The sequence below is a fragment of the Gallinula chloropus genome, assembly GCF_964237585.1.
Source record: "Gallinula chloropus genome assembly, chromosome: 1".
NCBI lineage: Eukaryota > Metazoa > Chordata > Aves > Gruiformes > Rallidae > Gallinula > Gallinula chloropus.
Window position 1 is genome coordinate 194,851,240 of NC_140085.1, and position 22,483 is coordinate 194,873,722.

Below are 22,483 nucleotides of genomic sequence, written 5' to 3' on the forward strand. Positions count from 1 at the left end.
TTGTTTGGGTTTTTAAAGCTATCTTGAGGATGGTATTGCATTGAATCCTCACTTAGCATCTGGGGCTCTGTTTTTTGAAGAGGTAGTCTCAATGTCAGAGAACTTGTTGCAGTCGTCAGGACATCACTGAGTGAAGCAAGAGTTGATTGTCTTTACAAAGGAATACCCTACTCATTTGCAGTATAAAACAGACTTATGGAGGAAGCACACTTTATAGATCAAGGTGGTATTAATTTTTTTTTAAGTAAAACGAGTAGTTAGTATCTGTAGTATTTTTCTTAAGCAGAAAATGGTGAATTCTGAATGATTTGAAAATTAGACAGTTAGCTAGGTCACCCCAAGTTTAGAGTTACGAGGAGAAAACTAAACTTCCTGGACTCTTACTCTTCTCTACCTAGGAAGCAGGATCTAACTAAATCCATCTCCCTTTTCTTCTTTCTCTTGCTCTCTGGAATTGAACAGATCCTTTTTCTGCTACTGTTGATAGTGTTGATGATGCCATTCCAAACCTAAATCCTTTCCTAACAAAAACTAATGATGCTGCTCATCTGTCTGTGTCTTCTGATGTATCTACTTTCACCAGTAGGACACCCACACATGAAATGTTTGTTGGTAAAGTACCATTTTCGACTCGTTTCCTATTTCCTAAAAACAAAAAATAACATTATTTCAGTTTCAAAAGTATGTTTGTGGGGCCTCTCAGAAACTAAAAGCTGGTCGTTTGGGGCTGATTTTGTGCTACATTAGAACTTAAGTTAGTATTTGTGCCATGAGAATGGTGTTAAAATCTTTGCTTGGCTACCTAAGTGGGATTCTACCTGATGTAAAGGAAACTTGTTAAAGCAATTGTTTGCAGTTTTATGCAAAGTCTGTTATGTTTAGGAATTTGAAGGTAAAACACATATGCCTGAGAACTAAAAGAAAATGTTACTGCTTTGCTCCTCAGGTTGAAATATTTTTAAAAATAGCTTAACCTTTTTTTTTTGCTCACAGATGTTTTTTACTCCCATTCATGTTGGCATTAACAAAAATAATGAAGCCATGCACATTCTGATGCATGATCTACTCAAACTTTACCTACAAGGCAGTAAACTAATGACTCGTCTTTTAAATGCTGTTGAAATCTTACTTTGAAGTTGATTCAGCATGGCTGTCATAAGAAATCCTCTTAACGTTTCTGTTTGTGCAGCTGCATGGTAATTTAATTACTTCTTAATATGAAGAAGTAAGCTAGCTTTTATAGACTAAAAATCAATTAATTACATGTCAGTTCTGTTCTTAAGCAAATCAAGGCTTAAAGACAGTTGTGCTGCACCACGCATTTCCTTCTTTCAGGTTGAACCCCACTAGAATTGATTGCAGAAGAACCCAGCCTTTTATAAAAGAGATCATTGATATCCCTGATATTTGTTAAGAGATAAAACAAAGGGATCTCTTTAGAAATGTTCATACCTCCCCCACTTTGTCACCTTAGCTCACTACTTTAGTAGCTAGTCTTTGATTAGTGGAAAGAGAAAACATACAAGATCAAGCACAAGAACTCTTGCTGTGAATTTCTCTCCATAATTCCCAGAGAGAATTAGTTGGCAGAAATATAAACTGGTACCACCGTATAATAATCTGGCTTGTGCCATAATCTTTCCCATGCTTCTGATAAGATATGTGTGGTTCACGTGAATGTAAAATGATTATTTGAAACACAGCTCTTCTAGTAGATTTAAAATCAAATTTCCTCTGTGTACTAAGTTCTGCAGCCATACAGAAAGTTGTGGCAGTGCAACCTTTGTGTTGACCCTGGTGGTTTTTTGTGGCACTTGCTGGTTTGTGTTAGCATTTGTCACCTGACAGCCAAGGTCACTAGAGCAGATGGCACCAATACATTGTATTCCCTTCCAATCTCTCCTCCTCCAAAGATGTATTTAGAACCAAAGTCTGATGACCTGACAGGTTGATATGTGAAATGTAAATGCATTTTTAGCTGTAGCACAAACAAGGTGCTACGATAATGTGAATGTGGATTTAAAATAACTCTTTCTGGTTCTTTAGATCATTACAATCCATTTACTGCACTAAATCCCTTTGTGGCAACCAAATATGAATCCACTATTGGGCTGTATCCTTATACTTCAGGTATAAGAAAAATGCCATGATGATTTTACACTCATTTCTTCTGAGGGTGTAAAACATGGCATTTGCTTGTGGGAAAAAAACAAAACAAATGATGAAAGTGTTTATCCTAATATAGTTGTAACTTTGAAAGCGTGTCCTTCCCCTTCTGTGTTATAGATATTGTAAGCTTGTTTCTTACTGTATGTCTGACGTGTATTGATTTCATTCCATTGGTTCTGTGTTGTTTAGAGTATGTGTGGATTTATAGACTGACCTGAAATTGAAGTTTTGAATAGCAGATAAATAGTATATCTTGGTTCTCTTCCTGTAACTCTCCCTCTTCTCCTTTCCTGGTTTTCTCTCTTGTGTGATGTGCTTTATCAGATTCTTTTTGTGGTCCTCAAGCTTACCTTAATGCTTCTCATTTCCGCAATGAGCCTTCTTCTGTAGCTGGTCTATTTGGAGGTAGGTAACGGGATACAGCCTAACCACAAACATAGAGATTTGAATGTATTGTGTGCTAGAACTAGTAGGTGTGACATTGGGTGCAGAAGTGCATTATTATAGTGACTCCACTTCGATTCCTGTGCTTGTGCTAGGTGTGTTGTCACAAATAGTACATATTTTTTCGGTCTGTGCTATACTAAGACTTCTATAGTGTAAATATGAAATGAGTATCTCCCTATTTCAGGATCTCTTGTAGTTTATGTGCTGCTGCATACCACGCAAAAGACTTGCATGTTATAAGCATATTCTCATCTTATTCTACCTCATTGCTTTTATGATAAAGGGATTGGGATGTTCTTGCTGCTTCTGGCATTTCTATTGATATATTACTCTTAAACAGTGTGCTAAACTAATGCAGAGCTTTGAAACAGAGCATGCTGCTGCAGTAAGCTACTGGCTAATTGTGTGCAGCTGTGTAGCATCTGTATGGTAACCCAGTACTGATGCTGGTCACAGAATGCCATCCCAACAGTCGCTAGACAGGCTGTGGACTATGACACATGATAATCTATCTAAACCAGATTGAACAGGGAGTGTTAACATTGTCACTATGCAAGGTTTAGAAAAAGCTTCAGTAAATGGTTTGTGGAAGAGTTAGATCTTAAAAGCACTATAAGGTTACATTGTAGTTCAGTGGCTTCGAATAGAAATTAGGTAGAGTCATTTAACAAACACTACATACGGCTCTGTTCTCTTTGCTCTGTATCCAAAAAGCAGGATGATTAGTTTCTGTCAAGTCTTGTTGGTGTATATTCTTGAAGGAAGTTCACTTACAATACTGACCTTTGCATCTTCAAATCATCCATGTTAGTTGAAATGCCCTGGGCTGGTGGCTGATACCAGGAGTAGGATTTGATCTTTTTCAGAGGCTGACTCAAAGGAATCCTGTGTATTGTTTTGTCTTCTGGCTCATCTCATCTCGTTAGCTTCATAAAGCTTGAAAGTTCCTAAGATGTGAGAGCAGGAAACTCAGCTTGTTTCAGTTATGGCCATTTTATAAATTAAATTATGAGCTATTGTGAGTCCTCCATAAGTTTTCCTAAGTTTTGTATTGGTACCAGCACAGTTTTAAGAGTTGCAGGACATCCCATCAAAGGAATTCCCATCTGCAGTTCAGAGTCTCTGAAATGGCTTGTTACAGCTTGACAGTATGCGTGTCATGAAGATACTCATTTCAGTTTGTTGATTATTTATTCCCTATCTTTCCCCATATTCCTGCTTCCCATGTTTTGCTGTACACTGTTTTCTTTGGTTTGTTTTTAATGAAAATTACATTGTTTAAGTTCCTAATGATGGATGCTTTTGAGTTAGGAATTGTGTGTTCCTTTAATCCAAATTTGGGGGGGATTCTGTGAATTTTATGTTAGGGATAGCATCCTATAATTATTAATTATTTAGGTGAAATACGTCTTATTTCAGGAGAAACAGTAAAATTGAAATGAGGTGCTAAATGAAATCCAGGAAGTAATATCTCCTTCCTGCAATGTTTTACTGCTGAAGTGTTTACGATCCTTTTATTTCTCTGTCATGAAAATTTCTGTTAAAACCAGACGAGCCAGTTTTCAAGATGGCATTGCATTTTTTATGCTTTTCATATAAAGTAATTACTTCTGTAATTGCCTGACCATCAAGTCAATGTATTTGCACACTTGTGTGTGTGATCATATGTGACATTAAAAAAAAAATCCAACACTGTAGAAACAAGACAGTATTTGCTTCCATGTTACTGAATTGAGCATAGAATCACAGAATCTCCTGAGCTGGAAGGGATGTCTGAGGATCATAGAGTCCAACTCCTGGCTCCACACAGGGGCAGCCAAGTCAGAGCATGGGACTGAGTTAATTGTCCAGACACTTCTTGACCTCAGTCCAGCTCGGTGCTGAGACCACTTCCCGGAGGAGCCTGTTCCAGTGCCTGACCCCCCTCTTAGTACAGAACCTCTTCCTGACATCCAACCTAAGCCTCCCCTGTTGGGTTCTACCCCTGCTCACCAAAGAGGGGATCGACACCTGTGCCTTCTCTCCCCCTCATCAGGAAACCACAGACTGGGATGAGGTTGCCCCTCAGCCTCCTCCAGGCTGAACAAACCAGCTGCCCAATACTGCCGAGTAGCACATGCAACGCTTTGCACTGCAGAAAATTTTCAGTATTGAAAAGGATTGTATATTTGGAGAATGCTGCTTTAAAGATATGTAGGAGGCAAATGTAGTAACTTCAGACAGGAATAGGAGTTAAAACTTGGCTTTATCTCCCTGTATCTTGCCATAATTTCTAGGAACCTACCTGCAAAACATGATTGCCTGCAAAATGTGTATCCTCAAAATTAACTTAAGTACTACGAAAAATATTAGTATTAAGAGTGGCTAATTGAAGGCACTACTGGTCAAGCACCTTGGATCTTACTTCAGTTGTATCGAAGAACTGCTCAAACATTATGAAACATGGAGGGAATAATCTGCAGGCATATAATCTTGAAACATTGTGGAAGAGTTGTACCCAGTTGCACCCAAACAGCTTCTTTTTCCTGGAGAAGCATGGTAATTATTTCATCAAGAGTTTTATTGTAAGGTTTTGGTAAAAGAATAGAGAAGATGTGAATAGTTAGTCGAGAGATTTAGCAGTTTGGGGCAGGAGTGTCGTTTAAGACCTTGTCTCTCCAGTTTGAGACAAAACCTCTTTTTAGAGAAGCAACTCTAAATAAACTTCAAATAAACAGCTTTCAGCTCTTTTACATCCATCTCAGTGTCAGGGTGTAATCTGGACCTTTGAGGTATTCCAAGTCTTTCTGTAGTACTTAAATAATCCACATATTTATTTGGCTTGTCTTCCATAAAGAAAGTGGGTTCATGGGAAATGCTGTATGGAAGCATTCAACTTCGTTCTTTTTCTCCACAGGGTTCACTCCATCTCCTGTTGCTCAACCACAGCCATCAGCTGGCCTTAATGTTGACTTTGAGTCTGTGTTTGGAAACAAATCTTCTAATGTTGTCCTAGATTCTGGTGGTAAGACACTTGCTCAAATAGATGACAAATGTCCTTTAACTTTTATTCTTTAGGTATAAATATTTTAATCTCTATTTACTCATGTTGATGTGACAGTATTCCAGCAGAAGAAAAGAAAGATGACTTTAAAAGGTCGAATAGCAGCATTCTTCAAACAGTTTTTCTTTATTGATCAAATACTTCCTTACATACTATTTCTGTGTGCATCCTGCTGCAATGTTTTACATTGATTTCCTTTACTTAAAGATTTTGTGTGTTAAACCTTCACACAGTGAACAGCTTTCACTTTTACTTGTCATCAACTAAAATTACTCTTTTGATGTTACAATTATTTCAGAACACTATAAATTATCAAAACATACATGGTTAATTTTGATGGTAGTTTTAGTACTCTTGCTGTTCTTTTCAGCTTCTGGAAAGTAAATCTTTCTGGTCTCTGGACTTGTGATATCAGATTCTTTTTGGGCAAAGCAGTGATCTGCTGAAAGTAATATCTATGTGTTTTTATAAGGTGGAAATATTTTGGATATTTATTTTTTAGTTTTACATTTTGATTGCTTTGCTGTTGTGAATCTGTTCCATGTAAAATGGATATCCCATAGGTTAAGCTAATACAGCAGAACCTTCTTTCTGTAGGAAATATCTTTATCGAGAGGCAAAATAAGTCTTAACTTTCTTGTACAGTGCAGCATCACTAAGCTAAATTTTAGCCATCGTGTTGAACTCGCTGCTTGTTTAATTGAACGTCACGACATCCATGAGAGGCCTGTGGTTCAAATCACTACTTCTGTGTTTATCATTCCAAGGCTTTGATGAACTTGGTGGTCTCCTGAAACCAACAGTGGCCTCTCAAAACCAGAGTCTTCCAGTTGCCAAAGTACCACCTAACAAATTAGTGTCAGATGATCTGGACTCGTCTTTAGCCAATCTTGTAGGCAGTAAGTATTGAACCACTATTACAGAAATAATTTTGAAGTCTTTTAAATGAATAGTGTCAATAATATCTCTTTCTACTCTGTGACAGATTTGGGCATCGGAAATGGAACTACTAAAAAGTAAGTGTGCTTAATCAAATGTTGAACGTTTTGATTTTCTTACTATTAAGTTTTTATGAAGGTACAGGTTCAGACCTGTGCATACCAACACAGTGTGAACCTTCAGAGCGAGTTTGGGGTTGTACCTTCGTTCTCATGGAAGGTGCACTGGCTTGTTGAGAGCTGTTAGCAGATGACTAAGTGGTAGTGACAGTGATAATAGCAGCAAGATGTTCTGCTGCCTCTAATTCCTTCTGGGCTTTGTATTAATTTAGGAAATGAGTTCATCAAAATGTTGCTTTCACAGAAAAGTACTTTGTAGCTGTAGATAATCTTAGCACACCTTAAATACCTTGTGTGATCTTTGTGCGCAGAGCTATAGTAAAGATTGTGTAACTACATCCTCTGCCTTCTGGTTGACCCTTAGGGAAGCGAACCTTAGAGCAGGGTGTATTCTAGAACAGCAGCAAAGTTTAAAATGTGATAGCAAATATTAGCAGGTTTCAGGCTTATCTCGACCATCTGTGCCAACTCTGAAATCATGCAGAAATCTCGTACAGAGTAGCCCTGAACTAAACTGTCTTGACCTGTGGAATTAGCTACTGACTTACCTATGCTGGGGAACTTGACTGAGCTTGAAGTGAGGTGGCTTATGTTGAACATCTTGCCTCACTTTTCCTAGCTAAAAGAAGCTTTCAGAGATCTTTTTTTATCTCTTCCTTTGCTAAATGAGGTGCTTCGCTAACCAAAGAAAACATATTTCCAAGAGTAGGCATTGTTTACCTGAGAGAGCTTTCTAAGAAAATCCAATGTTTTGTAACAATTCTTAAAAAATAATCTGTTTGAAGTGATGTAAACTGGACTCAGCCCGGTGAAAAGAAACTAACAGGTGGTTCCAACTGGCAACCCAAGATTGCGCCTACCACTGCGTGGAATGCTCCAACGTTGGTAAGCAAATACTCATTTTCAAGTACTGTGTTTCCTGCAAGTGAGATACACAGGCTGATCTATAGTGAGGAAATTCAGAAGTGATCTATAGGTGCAGTAAAGGGATAATAGAAGAAAGCTGAAGAAGTGATTAATTTGAATTGGTTGCTGCTTGGATTTGTTTTTCTTGGCTGCGTGGCACTGCTAAATAGTTTGTCACGTGACGTGTGCAGGTTTAGCATGAACTTCAGTAGTGTTTGACTAGCCTCTCTCATGGCAAGACAGCAGCCTTCATGGTTCACTCAGACATGAAACTGTGAATTCCAGTGGTGAGGGAGGGCACTTTGCATTCTAGAACAGAAGTGTGAGGAGTATGTTCCTCAGGTGCACTGATCCTTGAAGTATGTATACATCACATCCAAGGGTGAGAACAGGCTGAACAATTAACCCTCTCAATACTGTCAGAGGTGTCTGTGCAGCGATGTGGGCTATAGTTTTCTTAATGTATATAACTACTACTTCCCCGCCCTGGAGTCTGCAGTTGGTTTTAAAGCACATCAGTCTTGGTGATCGACTTCTATTGTGGCAGGTAGCACTGGCGAGGATTTCGGGGCGGTGTGTAAAGCTGAGGGCCCTTAATTATGTGTCAGGAAAAAAGTGAAGAGTTTACATGTGTAGCTTTCACAGTGCTAACAGAACATTTTTGAATGGGAATCCTATTCACCCTTTGACCAATGACCTGGGGAATTGTACATGGACAGATCAGGTAACAAACCACCCCTGAGGATTTATTGCATCAGACTCCATAAAGGACTGGGGGAGGATGAATCCGCAGCGTAATAATACAACACTGTGGGATGTGGGAAGAGAGAGCTTGTCTCCATGGATCCACCACCTCTTCCCTGCTGGGTGTCCCTTATCAACACTCTACATTTACGTAGGGAGACACGTTTCTGAACCTTTCTGGGGCGTGTGTAGATACTGAGGAAACTGTAGCTACTCACCTGATTAATGACTGGTGGTTTGAGTTTACATGTGTGCTTGAATCTGTTTAATAACTCATGTCTCGTATATACATCTTCTTGTGATAAGTCATTACATTTAACAGCTTTTATTATTTGGAGCTACTGTTGAGACACTTCTTGTCCTGTGAAACTGTCTATTAACGTAAAAACCTCGAAACAGAAATAATCTGGGGCGGGGGAGTGGGGAGTTTGTTTTCCTCTGCTGGTCTATTTATTGTTGCTGCTGCTTGCTAAATAAATATGCTTTTGAAAATAAGGCTTTCTCATCTGTGGAAAAAAGGCATATACCAGATAAATAGACTATGCAAAACAGTTACAAACCCGATACCGCTGACAGTGCCACAGGTCTGTGTTGTCTCAGTAAATGACTTGAATGACAAGAATATGTTGGGGGAAACATTTAATGTATTTGTGAACTAAAATGCTATCTGTGTATATTCTGTTGTGTAAGTATTTGCTTCTAATCCAGTGTTATTGCATTATGTAATTGTTCTCCCTGGGAAATACAGAATGGCATGCATTTTCCACAATACGTAAGTGAAACAACCCACAGCCTTTTTGCAATCGACTGGCATGCTGATATTAACCACTGCTGTTGCAGAATCTCATAACCTCCTTGCTATTTACACATTTCTCATTTTAAAATCTTTGGTGTGCCAAAAATTGAGCTTTTCCTAGCATACACAAACTTCATAGGTGGTCTGCAGGCTCTTGACTCGAATGATGGCATGGGAAATACCAAGATTATTTTTCCTTGCTTTAAACTTTACCATTTGCTGCCAGAGAGCTGGGGTGTGTGTCTGTGCTGCCTTTAATGTACTTGGTGAATTTTGAATGAAGAAAAAAATGTTTGTGTTTGAATAACTGCATGAAACCTCACGGGCTTCTGTGATACTTGGCACTTTATCCACGTTTACAGTAGATCTTGATTTATTTTTTAATATTTTATTTTCTTTTTTAGTGGGTAGAGACCAATATGTCACTAATGCTCATATGAAAAAAGAAAATCCATGCTGACAGTTTACAAAGGGCAAGCAGTAACCTGTGCTTGCTGTCTGAGGAATGCAGTCTCTGATTTCAAAGGATTTTTTTCATTTATGTCAACAGTGATATTGGTCTTTCCCTGTATTCTGTTTTTATTGCAGGGTAACTCTAACTAAAGGATGTTAGGTCCACACTTGAGCACTCAAAAATAAATTTAGTCAGCATGTTTGTGTATGTGGGGGTGGATATGCAAGCAAAACAAAAACCCAAAGTGATTTTCAGGATAGCTTTGCTAGCTGTGGGAAATATGTGGCTATTACACAGTCTAGATAGTGCTTGATCAGGGAAATCTGTCCTGATGGCAATTGAAATGCCAGTGACACTGGCTGCTACTTACAAAAAGGCAGCTGATACCTTGGAACTGAATTCAGAAGCAGCTTTACTGCTGTTCTATTCTTGATGTTACAATTTATCTGCTTTAATTAATCCAGTATTATTAATATTTTGTCACTTCCCTCTTTTCTGTATCTTTTATCTCTGTGTACCAAGCAGTGCATATGGTCTTTGTCTTTCTTGTGAACAGTAATCCCCACAGCAATAGCATGAGAGTTAAACTTTTTTTCTCTGAGGAGAAACTAATGGTGAGGCACTGGAACAAGTTGCCCCCTCCCTGGAGGTGTTCAGGGCTGGCTTGGATGGGGCCTTGAGCAGCCTGGTCTAGTGAGAGGTGCCCCTGCCCATGGCAGGGGGCTTGGAACTTGATGATCTTTAAGGTCCCTTCCAACCCAAAGCATTCTATGATAATCAAAAGTAGAGTAGATAACAGCAAGTTATCTAAATGTTTATAAGCAACAATTTACAGTCAGGAAAAAAAAAACAAAATGTTCTTATATCTTTGTAAGAATTAATACTGATTTAGGAAATGGATAATGGAAATGTAGAAGAAAATACAGTTGGGATGTTGGGAAATGTCTATAATACACTCTTCTGAGTTATCAGCTAGTTTTCTATGTATATGCTGCCAAGCTGTTCACAAGTGTAGTCACACCAGGTTTTGTCTGTTGACAGCAAACTTACTGCAGCTTCATAAAAGTTAACTTAGGGTAAGGGTAATACAACCCTATCTGAAAAGTACTAAGAGGACTTTAGCCTGTTCAAATTCTCTGTACTGAGTGGGTGGGAGTGCAAGTTAGATATTCATTTTAAAGTTGAATGTAGATTGAAGTGTGGTAGGAAAATCCCCAGTGCATGTACATCCTGGCTAAAGAGAAGAGAATTCCTGTAATGTTGGCAGAAGCAGTGGTAGATGATAATCTTTCGGTCATTGAAATTCTCTCTGAAGACTCCTTGTGTACCATTGCTACTGGTTTTGAAATAAGCATATTCTTCAGGGGATTAACATAGCGCTTCTGCTTCCAGAATGTTCTCTCTAACTTCTCTGTGTCTCATTATCTCTCCTTTAAACAGGATGTTAAAAGGATGGCAGCTTGCAGCTTAGTTCAGTCAGTCAGAATCCGAACAGGTTAAAAGCAAATACAGATTTGCCAAGATCACCTAGAAACTTCAGTTTAGGTGGTGTATTCCATCCGAAATAATTCGGATACACTCTTAACACAAGGCTGCAAATCCTATTTATTACCTGCTATAGTCATAATAAGCTAGGTCCTGCAGTTGACCCATAGAAGGCGATGTCTTACCCTGTGCAGCTGATCTCCTCTGAGTTCACCCCTGTTTTTCACACCAGGCACCGCCTGTAATGGCATATCCTGCCACGACGCCGACGGGGATGATGGGCTATGGGATGGTGAGTGGAACTCCTGTGACTCAGAACGTGTTTCACTTCATTGCTAACAGTTTGGTAGCTGAACTAGTTTGTTTGCTGAACTACTTTACTATTTGGTTTATTCTTCACCAAAACATTAAATCCTGGTTTTCTGAACTACCTCAGTAGTTTTTGTGTGGAAGTAACTCTGCCATTTCTTACCTCACTTAGTTTTTCATAAACTTTTTAAAATTCAGGCAGTGTCAGTTCTCTGTGCACTTGTTCAGAAACTAGTATCTCCTTGAGAGTACATTCCCCACAGGAAAGTTTTATTGGTAGAATGAAACTTTCCTTAAATACTTGCTCCCAACCTCAGCAAAAGATATCTGTGCTAATCAGTGCTACCGAACTGCAGGTTTGTGATGCGGTTGTGTGTTGTGGTGTTGGTTGAGAATCAATTCTCTTAGCGACACACCAGTACCAGAAGGCTTTTGACATAAACCTGACCTAGCTGCTTGTTGCTCTGAAAACCTGTGTAAATGTTAGTTCTTATCTCAAATTTTAAAACATTTCTGAAATTATATGGCCTAATTCTTCTTTATTAATATGGTTTTGATGTAGCAAATCTTTGTTGGGTGAAGAAAAGGGGAGAGAATGGTTATTCTATTAAATGGCTCAGATTAGTATAACAAATAATCTCAATGTATCATCATATGATCAAATCAGATTAATAATTTATAATTTGCATATGCTCAGTCATCTGCAAAAGTGGCCAGCTGTGTTCTTAACACTCTTTTGGGACAGCATCATGTTCCCCATTACCCATCCATGATCTCCTGTACTATGTTCTGTGCAAAGTCATTGTGATTAAACTACTTCTAGTAAAGCTGTAGTAGGTATGATAGAGCTGAGCATGGCCGTTTCTAAGTGGCAGGCTAGTAGCAGGCTGTTCCCTTGGCAAGGGCATACTGGGACTCACAATTTTGTGACTGTGTTGGTGCTCCCTGCCCACTTCATTGCACCAGAGGTTATTTTTAACCTTTTTGAGGTTGTTTTCTTCAGAGTCGATTTCTTCAATGCGTTTGCTGTCTGATTGCCTAAACAGCTGGTTGTCATGATACGAGGAGTTGCCAGGATTAGTCAAGGAAAAGCTGCTGGGAGTGGGGATTGCTTCAGTAGGACTGCTGCTGGGTATCAACCCAAGCCTGAGGGGAGTGCCAAAAGCAGTGCCAGCAATGGGCGTCTCCGTAAAATAAATAAAACCTGACTTCTAACACCATTAATATATGTTAAACGCTTAACTTGGCTCAGCCAGAGTGTTAGTAACACTTCAGGCTCTGATTGTGTAATGACTTAACATTAGCTGTACATACAGTTCTCAGGTTTCAAGTTCTCTTGAGCCCTCAGTGCTGGTACCTGTAAAACTGCTCCTGCACCTTCGGAGGCAGATGAGGAAGTGCTGTCAGACCTCAGTTTTGGGAGCAAGAGGGACTGGCACGAATGTTTGTGCTTAAGTATTTTAGTGTTTGAGGTTTTTGCAGCAAGAGATTAAATATGCACAGTTGTTACCAAGATTATTCTTGAAAAAGTCTCTGATGGTCCTTTCTAGTAAAGTTCTTTTGAGAGTATTGTAGAAAGATCTTACTGTATATATCAAGTATGACCAAAATTTACCGTTTTCCTTTCTCTCTGTAAACACTTGCTGTGCATTAATGCTGTGTGTGATTTGATGTTGTCTGGCTTGCTTTCCCCACAGCCATCACAGATGGGAGGCATACCAGTAATGACACAGCCAACTCTAATATACAGTCAGCCAGTCATGAGGCCACCAAACCCTTTTGGCCCTGTACCGGGAGCACAGGTGGGTATCTTCAAAATAATTGGTGATGTGAACAAAGTACAGCTGGCTCAGTTCCTGCACAAGTATTTTAATATCTTCTGCTGGACCCATGTGTTGCACAAGCCCTGTAGTTTGTGTAAGGGTTGCTTCTTCCTGGCTTCTTGCATCCAGATTGGTAGCATCAAGTGTGCTTTACAGATGATGGCATTTGAAGGCATTGATTTCTGTCAATGTGACCATGGTTATCCTCAACGCTTCAGGGAAAGGATGGGAATAGCTGATGTCCATGCTGGTTGAAGACAGGCTTCTTGAAGTTCACGTTCTCTGCAGCTTTACCTGGAGGCGCAGCTTTTGAGGGTGTGCTATTGCAGCTTTTCCCTAAGCTTCTATGATCTGTTACACTTACAAGTATTAGATAGTAAAGTAACCACGTCTGGTGGTAGCTGTAACCTCTCTTCAGTGTAAGCTACCTGCTTGGGTGCCACTGCAGGGGACAAGTAAGGCATTTGTAACCCTTCAAGTCTGTGATGGTTTGAGAAGAACTTGGTCTCAAAGTTGATGGAACTTCAGTGGGTGCCCCGGTCGTTAGCACTGACCACTCTGTGGGAGGCAGGTGGCACCTTCACCCAGTTCTAACCCTTGTGTTCTCTGAAGCTCTCTGTAGTCCTCCAAGTTCCTGCAGCAGGCAGTATTTACAGCATCTGTAGCTGTAGGAATCTAGCTGGCCTCTCCCTGCTCAGGAAGGCGTTAATGTTAAAAGGAGTGTTTCTTACGTTGCCTGCTCCTCTGCTTCTCGTGGTGTCATATGTAGATCCATTACCTAACATACCAGATAAAGGAGTGCACTGAAGGGTTACTCTGCACATGGAGAAGAGCTGCCTCTATCAATAGTAACATGTGCTTTTTAGCATTTGTTTTGCAAACTTGTGTCACTGGGAAGTTTCTGCCTGAGCTCTCTTTAAACTTGTAGCCCCCTAAAGAAAGATTTTTGTGGTAGGAAAAACATTTTTTTAAAGAGTAGGGAGCGGAGGGAATGGACAACCTTGAACACCATAATGATCTCAGTATTTTCTGAAAAATCACATGAAGACTTCTTTGTGTTTCTGAACTGTGTTTAGAGGCAGAACCAAGTTTCTCTGGCAGATTGGGGCTCCGGTATTCAGTGTGGGTTTACCCAGTAGTCAAATGTTTCTTTGTCAGAGTTCACGCTCTACATTGTGACTTTATTAAAGTCATATACTGGGACTGAGTTTTGAGCTTACTGTAAAGCTTTATAGGTAACTGCTTCAAAACATGCATGTATAAATTCACTTGAATTGAGTATATGTAAGTATGTTTTTGGGACTAGAGTGTGAAGGGGGAAAAAATTCAGCAGTAGCTTGGAAAGGGAAAGAGCTTCAAACCTTTCTCCAGTGCCTGACTGTGATCCTTTACTTAACAGGTGTGGGCTGCCAGTGGGCTCTGTGTCCACTCCCTTTACTAAAGTAGAGTTTTTTTAAAAACTACTCTTTTTTTTTTTTTTTAAGGCTTTATCTGAAAGAGACACTGTTGGATTTCTTTAGCTAGAAATGCAGTTTCATTTGACTTTCTCCTGGACTTCTGAGAGCTGCTTTCGCATGCTCACTGTGCAAAGATAATTGATTTGGGATCTTCCATGTGGGTTTGAGACCATGTCAAGGGGCAAAAAGATGTTTATGACACATCTTAAACCGAGAACAAGCTAAAGGAACCTTAAGGAGAAGAGGTGGTTGGTTTTTTTCCTGCAATTCCCAGACCATCTATTTTGAAATTCTGTGAAATGTCTCTTTTAAAAAACCTAGTAAATCTGCCTGCTTAATTATGTTATAAACAGGTGTCAGTAGGTGTGAACAGCTAGGTGAGCCTTTCTGCTTCTGCTTCCTTAGACTGTTTCAGGGCTTGGTCCAGGTGGAATCCCAGCTGCTGGTTGTAACAGGAGAAAGGGGAATTAGTCACAAGCCAGGTGTGGAGAGCTCTGCTTGATGTGCTTCTCATGTTTGGCTCCTGTGAGAATTATCTGGATAGAAAACACACTCTTAGAGTCAGCATTTGCTGCGTGACCAGGAAGGGTTTTCCCTGAGACACAGGCTCTGTTTCGTGTGGGTGTTGAGCTTTTAGGGGGCTGACAGCAATAAAACTGCCTGTGTGTAACAAAGGCTGCGTGCAAGAGCTGCTTCCCCAGGCGTGGTGGAGCTGGCATTTCCTAACATACAGCCACAGAGGGGAATTACAGTATTGCTCTAGGCTTAGTCTTGGGGCTCTTGGGAGAGCACACTTGCCTCTTTAGGTTTGGTTTATACTCCTGTTGTACCAGAGAAAGCTGTGTGTGCTTGAGTGTTGTGGGTTTGCCCCAGCCAGGAGCTGAGCACCACGCAGCTGTGCTCTCTGGGGGTAAGGGAGAAGAGGGAGAGGGAAAGAAAAACCAAAGGCAAACATCATGGGTTGGGATAAGGACAGATTACCAGGAGCAGAGAGAGAGAAATAACAATAACAGGACTTTATAGCAAAATACCCAAAACTGGTGATACACAGTGCAGTTTCTCACTGAACTGCAAGACGCAGGTCATACAGCTCAGAGCTGTCCCAAAACTGGATTATCCCCAAATCGTGTGTCCTGGAGTTGTGTCCTCCTCCCCCACCAACCCCCTTTATGCTGAGCGTGACATAATTGGCATGGAATACCCTCTTTGGCCAGTCTGGGTCCCCTGTCCTGGCTGTGTCCCCTCACAGCTCCCGGGGTGCCCACTGCCTTCTCGTTAGCAGGGTGATACAAACAACTAAAAAGTCCCTGACTGCATGACAACAACTAAACCATCCATGCCTTACCAGCACTGCTCTCACCCTAACTCCCAAACACGGCATTCTACCAGCTGCTAGAAAGAAAACTAACTTGATCCTAGTCAAAACCAGGACATTGGGGTAAGTAAACAAATTTAAAAGAATAATGGCTGTGCACACAAGATTCGTCCGTGGTGTCATCACTGCCAAACAGTAAATTGTTCTTAATATTTATATTCAAAACACCAGATGGTATCACTTACCTTGAGCCTGCTGATAGTTTGGTACCTGCCTACAGTGAAGGGACTGGAAATCATAATGACAGATATCAAGGTGTTGCCTAAAAATTAAATTCCCAAGTTGTAGCATGTTGGGAACTCCTACTTTGCACACAGACTGCTGCAATAGACATCCCAGTGTTTTTCAGTTTCTTTATAACTTAAACTGGTATTGCTAACATTGACACACTTAAGGTTTATCCTTATAAATATACTACTTCTACCTCTAGACATATGTTTTGCCTCTTTCAAGTGCTCTCTCTATATGCATGTACATTTATTTCTAATTCTTGCTATCAAAAGCAAGCACAGTTTCATTTTTAAGGGCAAAGGAATTTGAAAAGAGTGGGACTAGAGTGGTTGCTTCCTGAAAACTTAAGTGCAGAAGTTATTTGTAGTTTTAGTAGAAGCTAGTGTGTACCTTTTTCTTCTTTGAAATCACTTGCCTTGCATTAGGGACAGTATTTCCTGCTTCAAAAAGGAAATAATAGCTTTCATCATGATAGAATAGGAGGCTTTCCTCACCGCAGAACAGCGGCCATTGTGCTGCCCAGAAGAGCGAGAATGGGCAGAGACATTTGATTACATTTTGGCTGTTGGGAGGGAGAGTGTGTGCGTGAGGAAGGGACAGGTGAATGCATGGCCCAGACAAGGTTAAAGGGTAGCCAGAGCGGTGGCAAGTGCAAAACATTTCAGCCAAGCCAGATCTGTGGTGTACAGTTAACTGGAATGTAACTACCCCTGGTACGACCCGAGTGTTGTCACGCAGAACAGCAGTACCTGAGCGTTCACCTCCACCAAAAGCATCATCATGTTGGTTGGTAGCAAGTGGTACAGTACTGACAAATCCATTATGCCTTCAAGAGTTACATAGGCTGGTCTGATTGCCCTGAAAAAGACTCAGGCTTAGGAGGGGAAGCAGCTGGGGAGGGAAATATGTTTTAAAATAAGCTGCTCTGCCTGCTGCCTATGTGAGTTGTAACACTGCAGAACTAATGGCACGGAACTGTACAGAAAAAGTAGTAGGAGCCAGCTCCTGTTGGGGATGGTGAAGAGGTAAATGGGCAAAGGAGTAAGTTGGGGGGAGGTAACTTGGCTTTGGGTTTTGTTTGGGTGGAGGATTTTTGACCTCAAACTGGAATAACAGTCTGTGAAGTTCAGGGCAGAGTTACACAGGGGCTCCGTTCAGCACGTGAATTCTAAAGTGCTAAACCAGCTTGACAGACTCATGTAATGGGAAACCAGTACATGGGTGGTGATGGGCATCAGCACAGCGCTCATTTCTGGGGAGGTTATTTTACTGTGGGAGGGTTTTGGGGTTGCTTTCTTTTTACTCTGGGGAAATTTAGTCTCTGGAAGCAGCAAGAAGTGATGACCACTATTGGGACGAGATGGTGCATTTCAGGTCACACGAGCAGTCAGGTTAAATCCACGGTTCCAGGTGTGTTAATGTGAGAGACACCGATGGCCAGTGCTCTGCTGGAAACACTTCTCCCCTGGAACTGCTGCAGTAGGCTGTGCTTTTCAGGTGTAAGCAGTATTCTGGATAGATGCAATGTAGGAAACTGTCTTCACTATACTTGCAACACTTTATATAAAAATTTATTTTTTAGGCCTCCTTTTTAATAATTAAAGGAATCTTGTCAAAATGCATATTTTGCCATAAGATACAGTGTGTTGTCCAAATGTGGCTGTGGGACCTAGGAAGGAGCATTGTCAAGTTGTTTTCTCCCAGTATTTAACCTGATCAGGCTTCCTGAACTTTCCCTTCTGTTTCTGGTTAGGCAGTGATGATGCACAAATGAGAGAGTTGCAAACCTACCTGTCTTCCACACTGCTTTCAAACTGGGCTGTTGCTTTAGACTTGATACCAATTGGAGATTTGCCAGCTCAATTGAACAGACTCTTAATGTGTGACTTGGAGCAATTTGGGAGGTAGAATGTCCCAGGAAACCAAGTGACATCAGACCTGCCACGCTGCTGTAAGGGCTCTGCTGAGTTTTGTTGTTAGGCTGGCTCAAATCCTGGAGAGCAGTGGAGTGTGATTGCTGTGGCTTTCCAAAGGGAAGAACCAAGTTTCACAGGGGAACTTCTGACATCCTGAAACTGCTTCTTGAGCCCTTCCCATTCTGTCTCATGACTCTTTCATGATCTGTTTATGGGGACTGGATCCAAGTGCTCCTCTGGGTTTTGGGAGATAGATAGATAGATCCAACACAGTACTGATCCTAAAAGAACCCCTCTTCCCCACCTGGTTTCCGAAACAAACATTAACATGAAAAACTTCAGTCTCAAATGGCAGCATTCATGCTCTGGGCACTTGTGCAAGCAGTTCCCATAAGCATGTTCCCTGTCACATGTAGGTGTGCAGCCATCCAGGGTCTCCAAAGGGAACATGTCTTCGTACAATGGTTTTTTGCAATGAGTATGAAGTGCAAGTACGCACCGGTGATGGGTGACTCGGTTATGAGTAACCTGTTAAAGCGATGGCATCTCTGATTGCATGTTCCTGCAGTTACAAACAAAACAAATTCTGTGAGGGAAGAGGGCAAGTAGGATTTAATAAAGCACCATTTGTAACTGGGAAAGCCCCAGTAAAGAAGGAAGAGGGCTGGAAAAGAAATAAATCAAAAATACTTGATAATGCGGCAGTTACAGCCAGCAGATTCTCAGTCTCTGAGAATGCCAGCATTACCTGCTCCTAAGTTAAGTGCTTTGTGTGGCTGTATTTGTGGTGTGGTGCTTTAACTACACAGCTAAGGGATGTGATTTTTGTTAGCAGAGAGAGTGTGGGCCACTGGTCTTCAGTTCCCACCTACAGCCACAGCGATTGATAAACTCTTATTTAATATTTTATCCCTACCCCCAGAATACATCCCGTGTTCTCCTCCTAGGCCCCAAGATGACAATTAATTATTGTCTGCTCTCTGGCTGCTTTTTCTCCACATCCTGTTTTGAGAGGAAAAGATGCTGAGAACTGTTTCTTCTGGAGAAGGCATCTGGAAAGGTGCCTGGCCAGACCCCTGACCTCGACTCTCTCTGCCAGTACGTAGCAGTGCTGGTAAAGCAGGGAGAGCTCAAACCTGCACACAGGAGTGTCAGGCTTTGTGTTCTGTATCTCCTTTCAAAGGAGGTGCCAGGTTATCTGCTTACTCAGCAAATGCCAGCTACCGTTTCCTTCCTGGAGGGTCATGTCCAGCTCGTTTCTGCATTACACCGACCATCAAAGAGGCTTCTTGTTTTCCATGTGACCAAACACCTTGCGCTAATAGTTGATTTCTACAGAGTTTGCCTCTTAACCTCCCCTTGTCCTTTCATTACACGTTCAGCTTTCATATTCTGTCATTCTGAGACCTTTTTTTCTTTTTCTTTCCCTTTCTCTGTCGTCTTTCCTACTAGCTGTCTGCAGCATCCAGCCCTTCCAGTCAGAGTCCTCACAGAGCCTCAGGAAAGGATCCCTTTGCAGAGCTCTCTCTCCAGGATTTCTTGTAGAACAACTTAGGTATTGTCTGTTATTCTGGGGAGATGCTGGTGTTTTGTGATGCAGAGCAAAATAAAGTTCTGATTCCAGATTTATTAACATGACTAGAATTGTCTCTGAAGAAGATAGAAACAAGTTGTGTTTGAGTTGGAAGCATTGTGGAAGTGATGTGAAAACTCAGTGTAACTAAGTTTAAAGGCCCTGTTGCTTTAGAATCATAAAATGCATTAGGTTGGAAGGGACCTTTAGAGGCCATCTAGTCCAACCCCCCTGCAGTGAACAGGGACATCTTCACTAGAACAAGTGACTCAGGGCCCCATCAAGCCTGACCTTGAATATCTCCAGGGGTGGGGCCTCCACCACCTCTCTGGGCAACCTGTTTCAGTGAAGAATTTTTTCCTAATATCCAACCTACATCTCCTCTTGCCTAGTTTAAAACCATCATCCCTCGTCCTATTGCTCCTTGCCCTCAGGAACAGTTCTTCCCCAGCTTTCTTGCAGGCACCTTTCAGGTACTGGAAGGCTGCTATAAGGTCCCCCCTGGAGCCTTCTCTTCTCCAAGCTGAACAAGCCAATGAACTGCTTCAGTCCATTGGAAATAAAGTTCAGTGGTTCCTTGCTGAGCTGCAGGACCAGCGTGTGTGGCACTTGGCTGCAGTTGGGGAGAAGGAACTGGTGTTAACTGGTATTTACAGTGCGGGGTTTGTAGTTACCAGTAAATGCCTGACTGCTGACGGCACTGCACCAGCTTGCTTGGCCGAAGAGTTCACTCCATGCAGGAAGATACTTGGTTTCATGTGTGTGAGGGTTAAATTTTGATACAGGTGTGACCTGGAGTGGTCTTCTGTTCTCTGTTCTCAATCTGGAGCAGGTGGATATTAAATACCCAAATGAGTGATAACATGAAAAAATGGAAGAATACATAGAGTAAAGCAAGAGTAGGCTGTACTACACGTGGCTTCTGCTTTCCTTTTGTGCACTCCCTGTGGTTCAGCTTGAAAAGTGACCTTGAGTTCTCCTTCTGATGATGTTGGTCTGTGTTACGCTGCTGCTGGTGTGGCTGTTGCAGGGATGACAAGGGGTTGGTTTTGGTCGGACCAGCCTAACACAGAGAGCTGTGTAGTTGGAAGAACATCCGGGTGGCGTTCGGTTGGCTTCTGGTCCCGATTTTGTGACGTTTCTGTTTGACCCTTCGGATCTTGGGGAAGGTTGGGTGCTTGGAGAGTGGAAAGTTTTGAAACAAAGGTGGCTTTATAGTGAAGTCCTGCCTGTGTGTTGTACGTTAACATCAGGGTTCTCAATCTTTCCAGATTCAGTTCATGTAACTGCGTTAGATGGAAGAGAAAGGAACGTTTCCAAGATGTGCTCACCGGTAAGCCCCCACTTCCAGGAAAAGAACGAACTTCCGTCTCTCGAACACTCCTCTTCCATTAAATGATGCGGTGAAATGATGAAGACCGATGAAGGAACCTGGGACAACTCCATGAGAAAACATCAGTAGACAAAGCCAAGAATTGCCATGAATTAAGGCCAAGAATTCTTTCCCTTTTTTTTTCTGTCCTGGTGACTAACACGTCAATACTTTGAGCTTCTAATAATGTCTGGAATGGGTAATACATGGAGAGGAGAAGCCTTTGTTCTGGAAATGGAGATTGGTGTTTGGGAATGCTGTCAGGAATGGAGACGTGTCCTTTACCGTAACTCGAAACAAGACTTTGGGTAGGGGAGGGTCAAATCCTAACTTGTAATTCTGCAGTTACCTTTTCAGTCCTCACAAACGTAGGCACAGCAGTAATGGAAATTAACTTTTTTTTAAAGAAAAAAATTATATATTCAGTTTGCAGTAGACATTCCTTATGTATTATTGTTTGTATTTATTTATGATTATCAATTTAACATTAATATTGTATCAAAAAAGAAAACACTCCTTATGAAAATGAGTATGGATGTATACAGTACGTCTGATTTTTATCCACAAAGAATGAATCTGATTCAGGACGCTTTTCAGCTGACATACAGGGCACTAAATACTTTAAAGGTCTGAATCTAATGAATTCTCAGTATATTTGGGAATTAGGGATGAGCTGTAAAACACATTAATCCTTATAGTCAATTCTGTGCCTAGGATTTTGCAAGGGAACAGTTAACTGACTAGAAGAAGCACTACATTTTTAATTCAGCATTAGTGCGTTGGGGAGGAACTTTATCGCTTTGTGCTTGGCATGTCATTATTTTTACATTTGACATAAGGCCTTTCCAAAATGAATGTGAGGAATTGCTTTCACTTTTAAGACTTTCCTTCTTTTCTGTAAAAAAATGAAGCCACAAAAATCCCTAAAAAAAAAAAAAAAAAAAAAGAACCCAAACCAAGGTGGTATGTGTTGTGGGAGGGAAGCCTTTTCGTTCGGCTGGCACCACGTTTCTGATCACTTACCTTTTTAAATGTGGAAATAACAAGGGTGAGGGAGCTTCCTCGTGTCCGTCTAGTGGGTGTTTAGTTAACGAAGAATTAAAGTAGCGCTGTTGATCGGTGCTGTTGTGTAAATACATCCTAACTTCCAGGTGGGGTGGGGCCTTCGGAAGGATAGTCGATGATCTGAAAGCAATTCTGTACATGAATTAAGCATACTTGCTGCATTGTCTCTGCAGATTCTATTTTTGTTTAAAATATTAAAATGTATGTTCGCAAAAATGGGTGGATTTTCAAATAAAACGCAGCTTCCACAGACCTTTTGT

General features: G+C 41.1%; 1 protein-coding gene across 1 annotated transcript in view; it reads left to right on the forward strand.

Annotated features, from left to right (window-relative positions):
* The window catches only part of PICALM (phosphatidylinositol binding clathrin assembly protein), a gene marked incomplete at its 5' end in the record, with an annotated part of 69,736 nt that extends 48,545 nt beyond the window's left edge, over positions 1-21,191 (forward strand). Inside the window, 12 exons of the mRNA XM_084272768.1 lie at positions 463-612; positions 2,047-2,130; positions 2,494-2,574; positions 5,513-5,620; positions 6,427-6,558; positions 6,645-6,675; positions 7,503-7,602; positions 9,116-9,139; positions 11,335-11,394; positions 13,109-13,213; positions 19,666-19,768; positions 21,058-21,191. Coding sequence (XP_084128894.1) covers positions 463-612; positions 2,047-2,130; positions 2,494-2,574; positions 5,513-5,620; positions 6,427-6,558; positions 6,645-6,675; positions 7,503-7,602; positions 9,116-9,139; positions 11,335-11,394; positions 13,109-13,213; positions 19,666-19,758 — 968 coding nt within the window. The 3' untranslated portion in view covers positions 19,759-19,768; positions 21,058-21,191. The remainder of the gene's footprint in view (positions 1-462; positions 613-2,046; positions 2,131-2,493; positions 2,575-5,512; positions 5,621-6,426; positions 6,559-6,644; positions 6,676-7,502; positions 7,603-9,115; positions 9,140-11,334; positions 11,395-13,108; positions 13,214-19,665; positions 19,769-21,057) is intronic.
* Between the last annotated feature and the right edge of the window lie 1,292 nt (positions 21,192-22,483).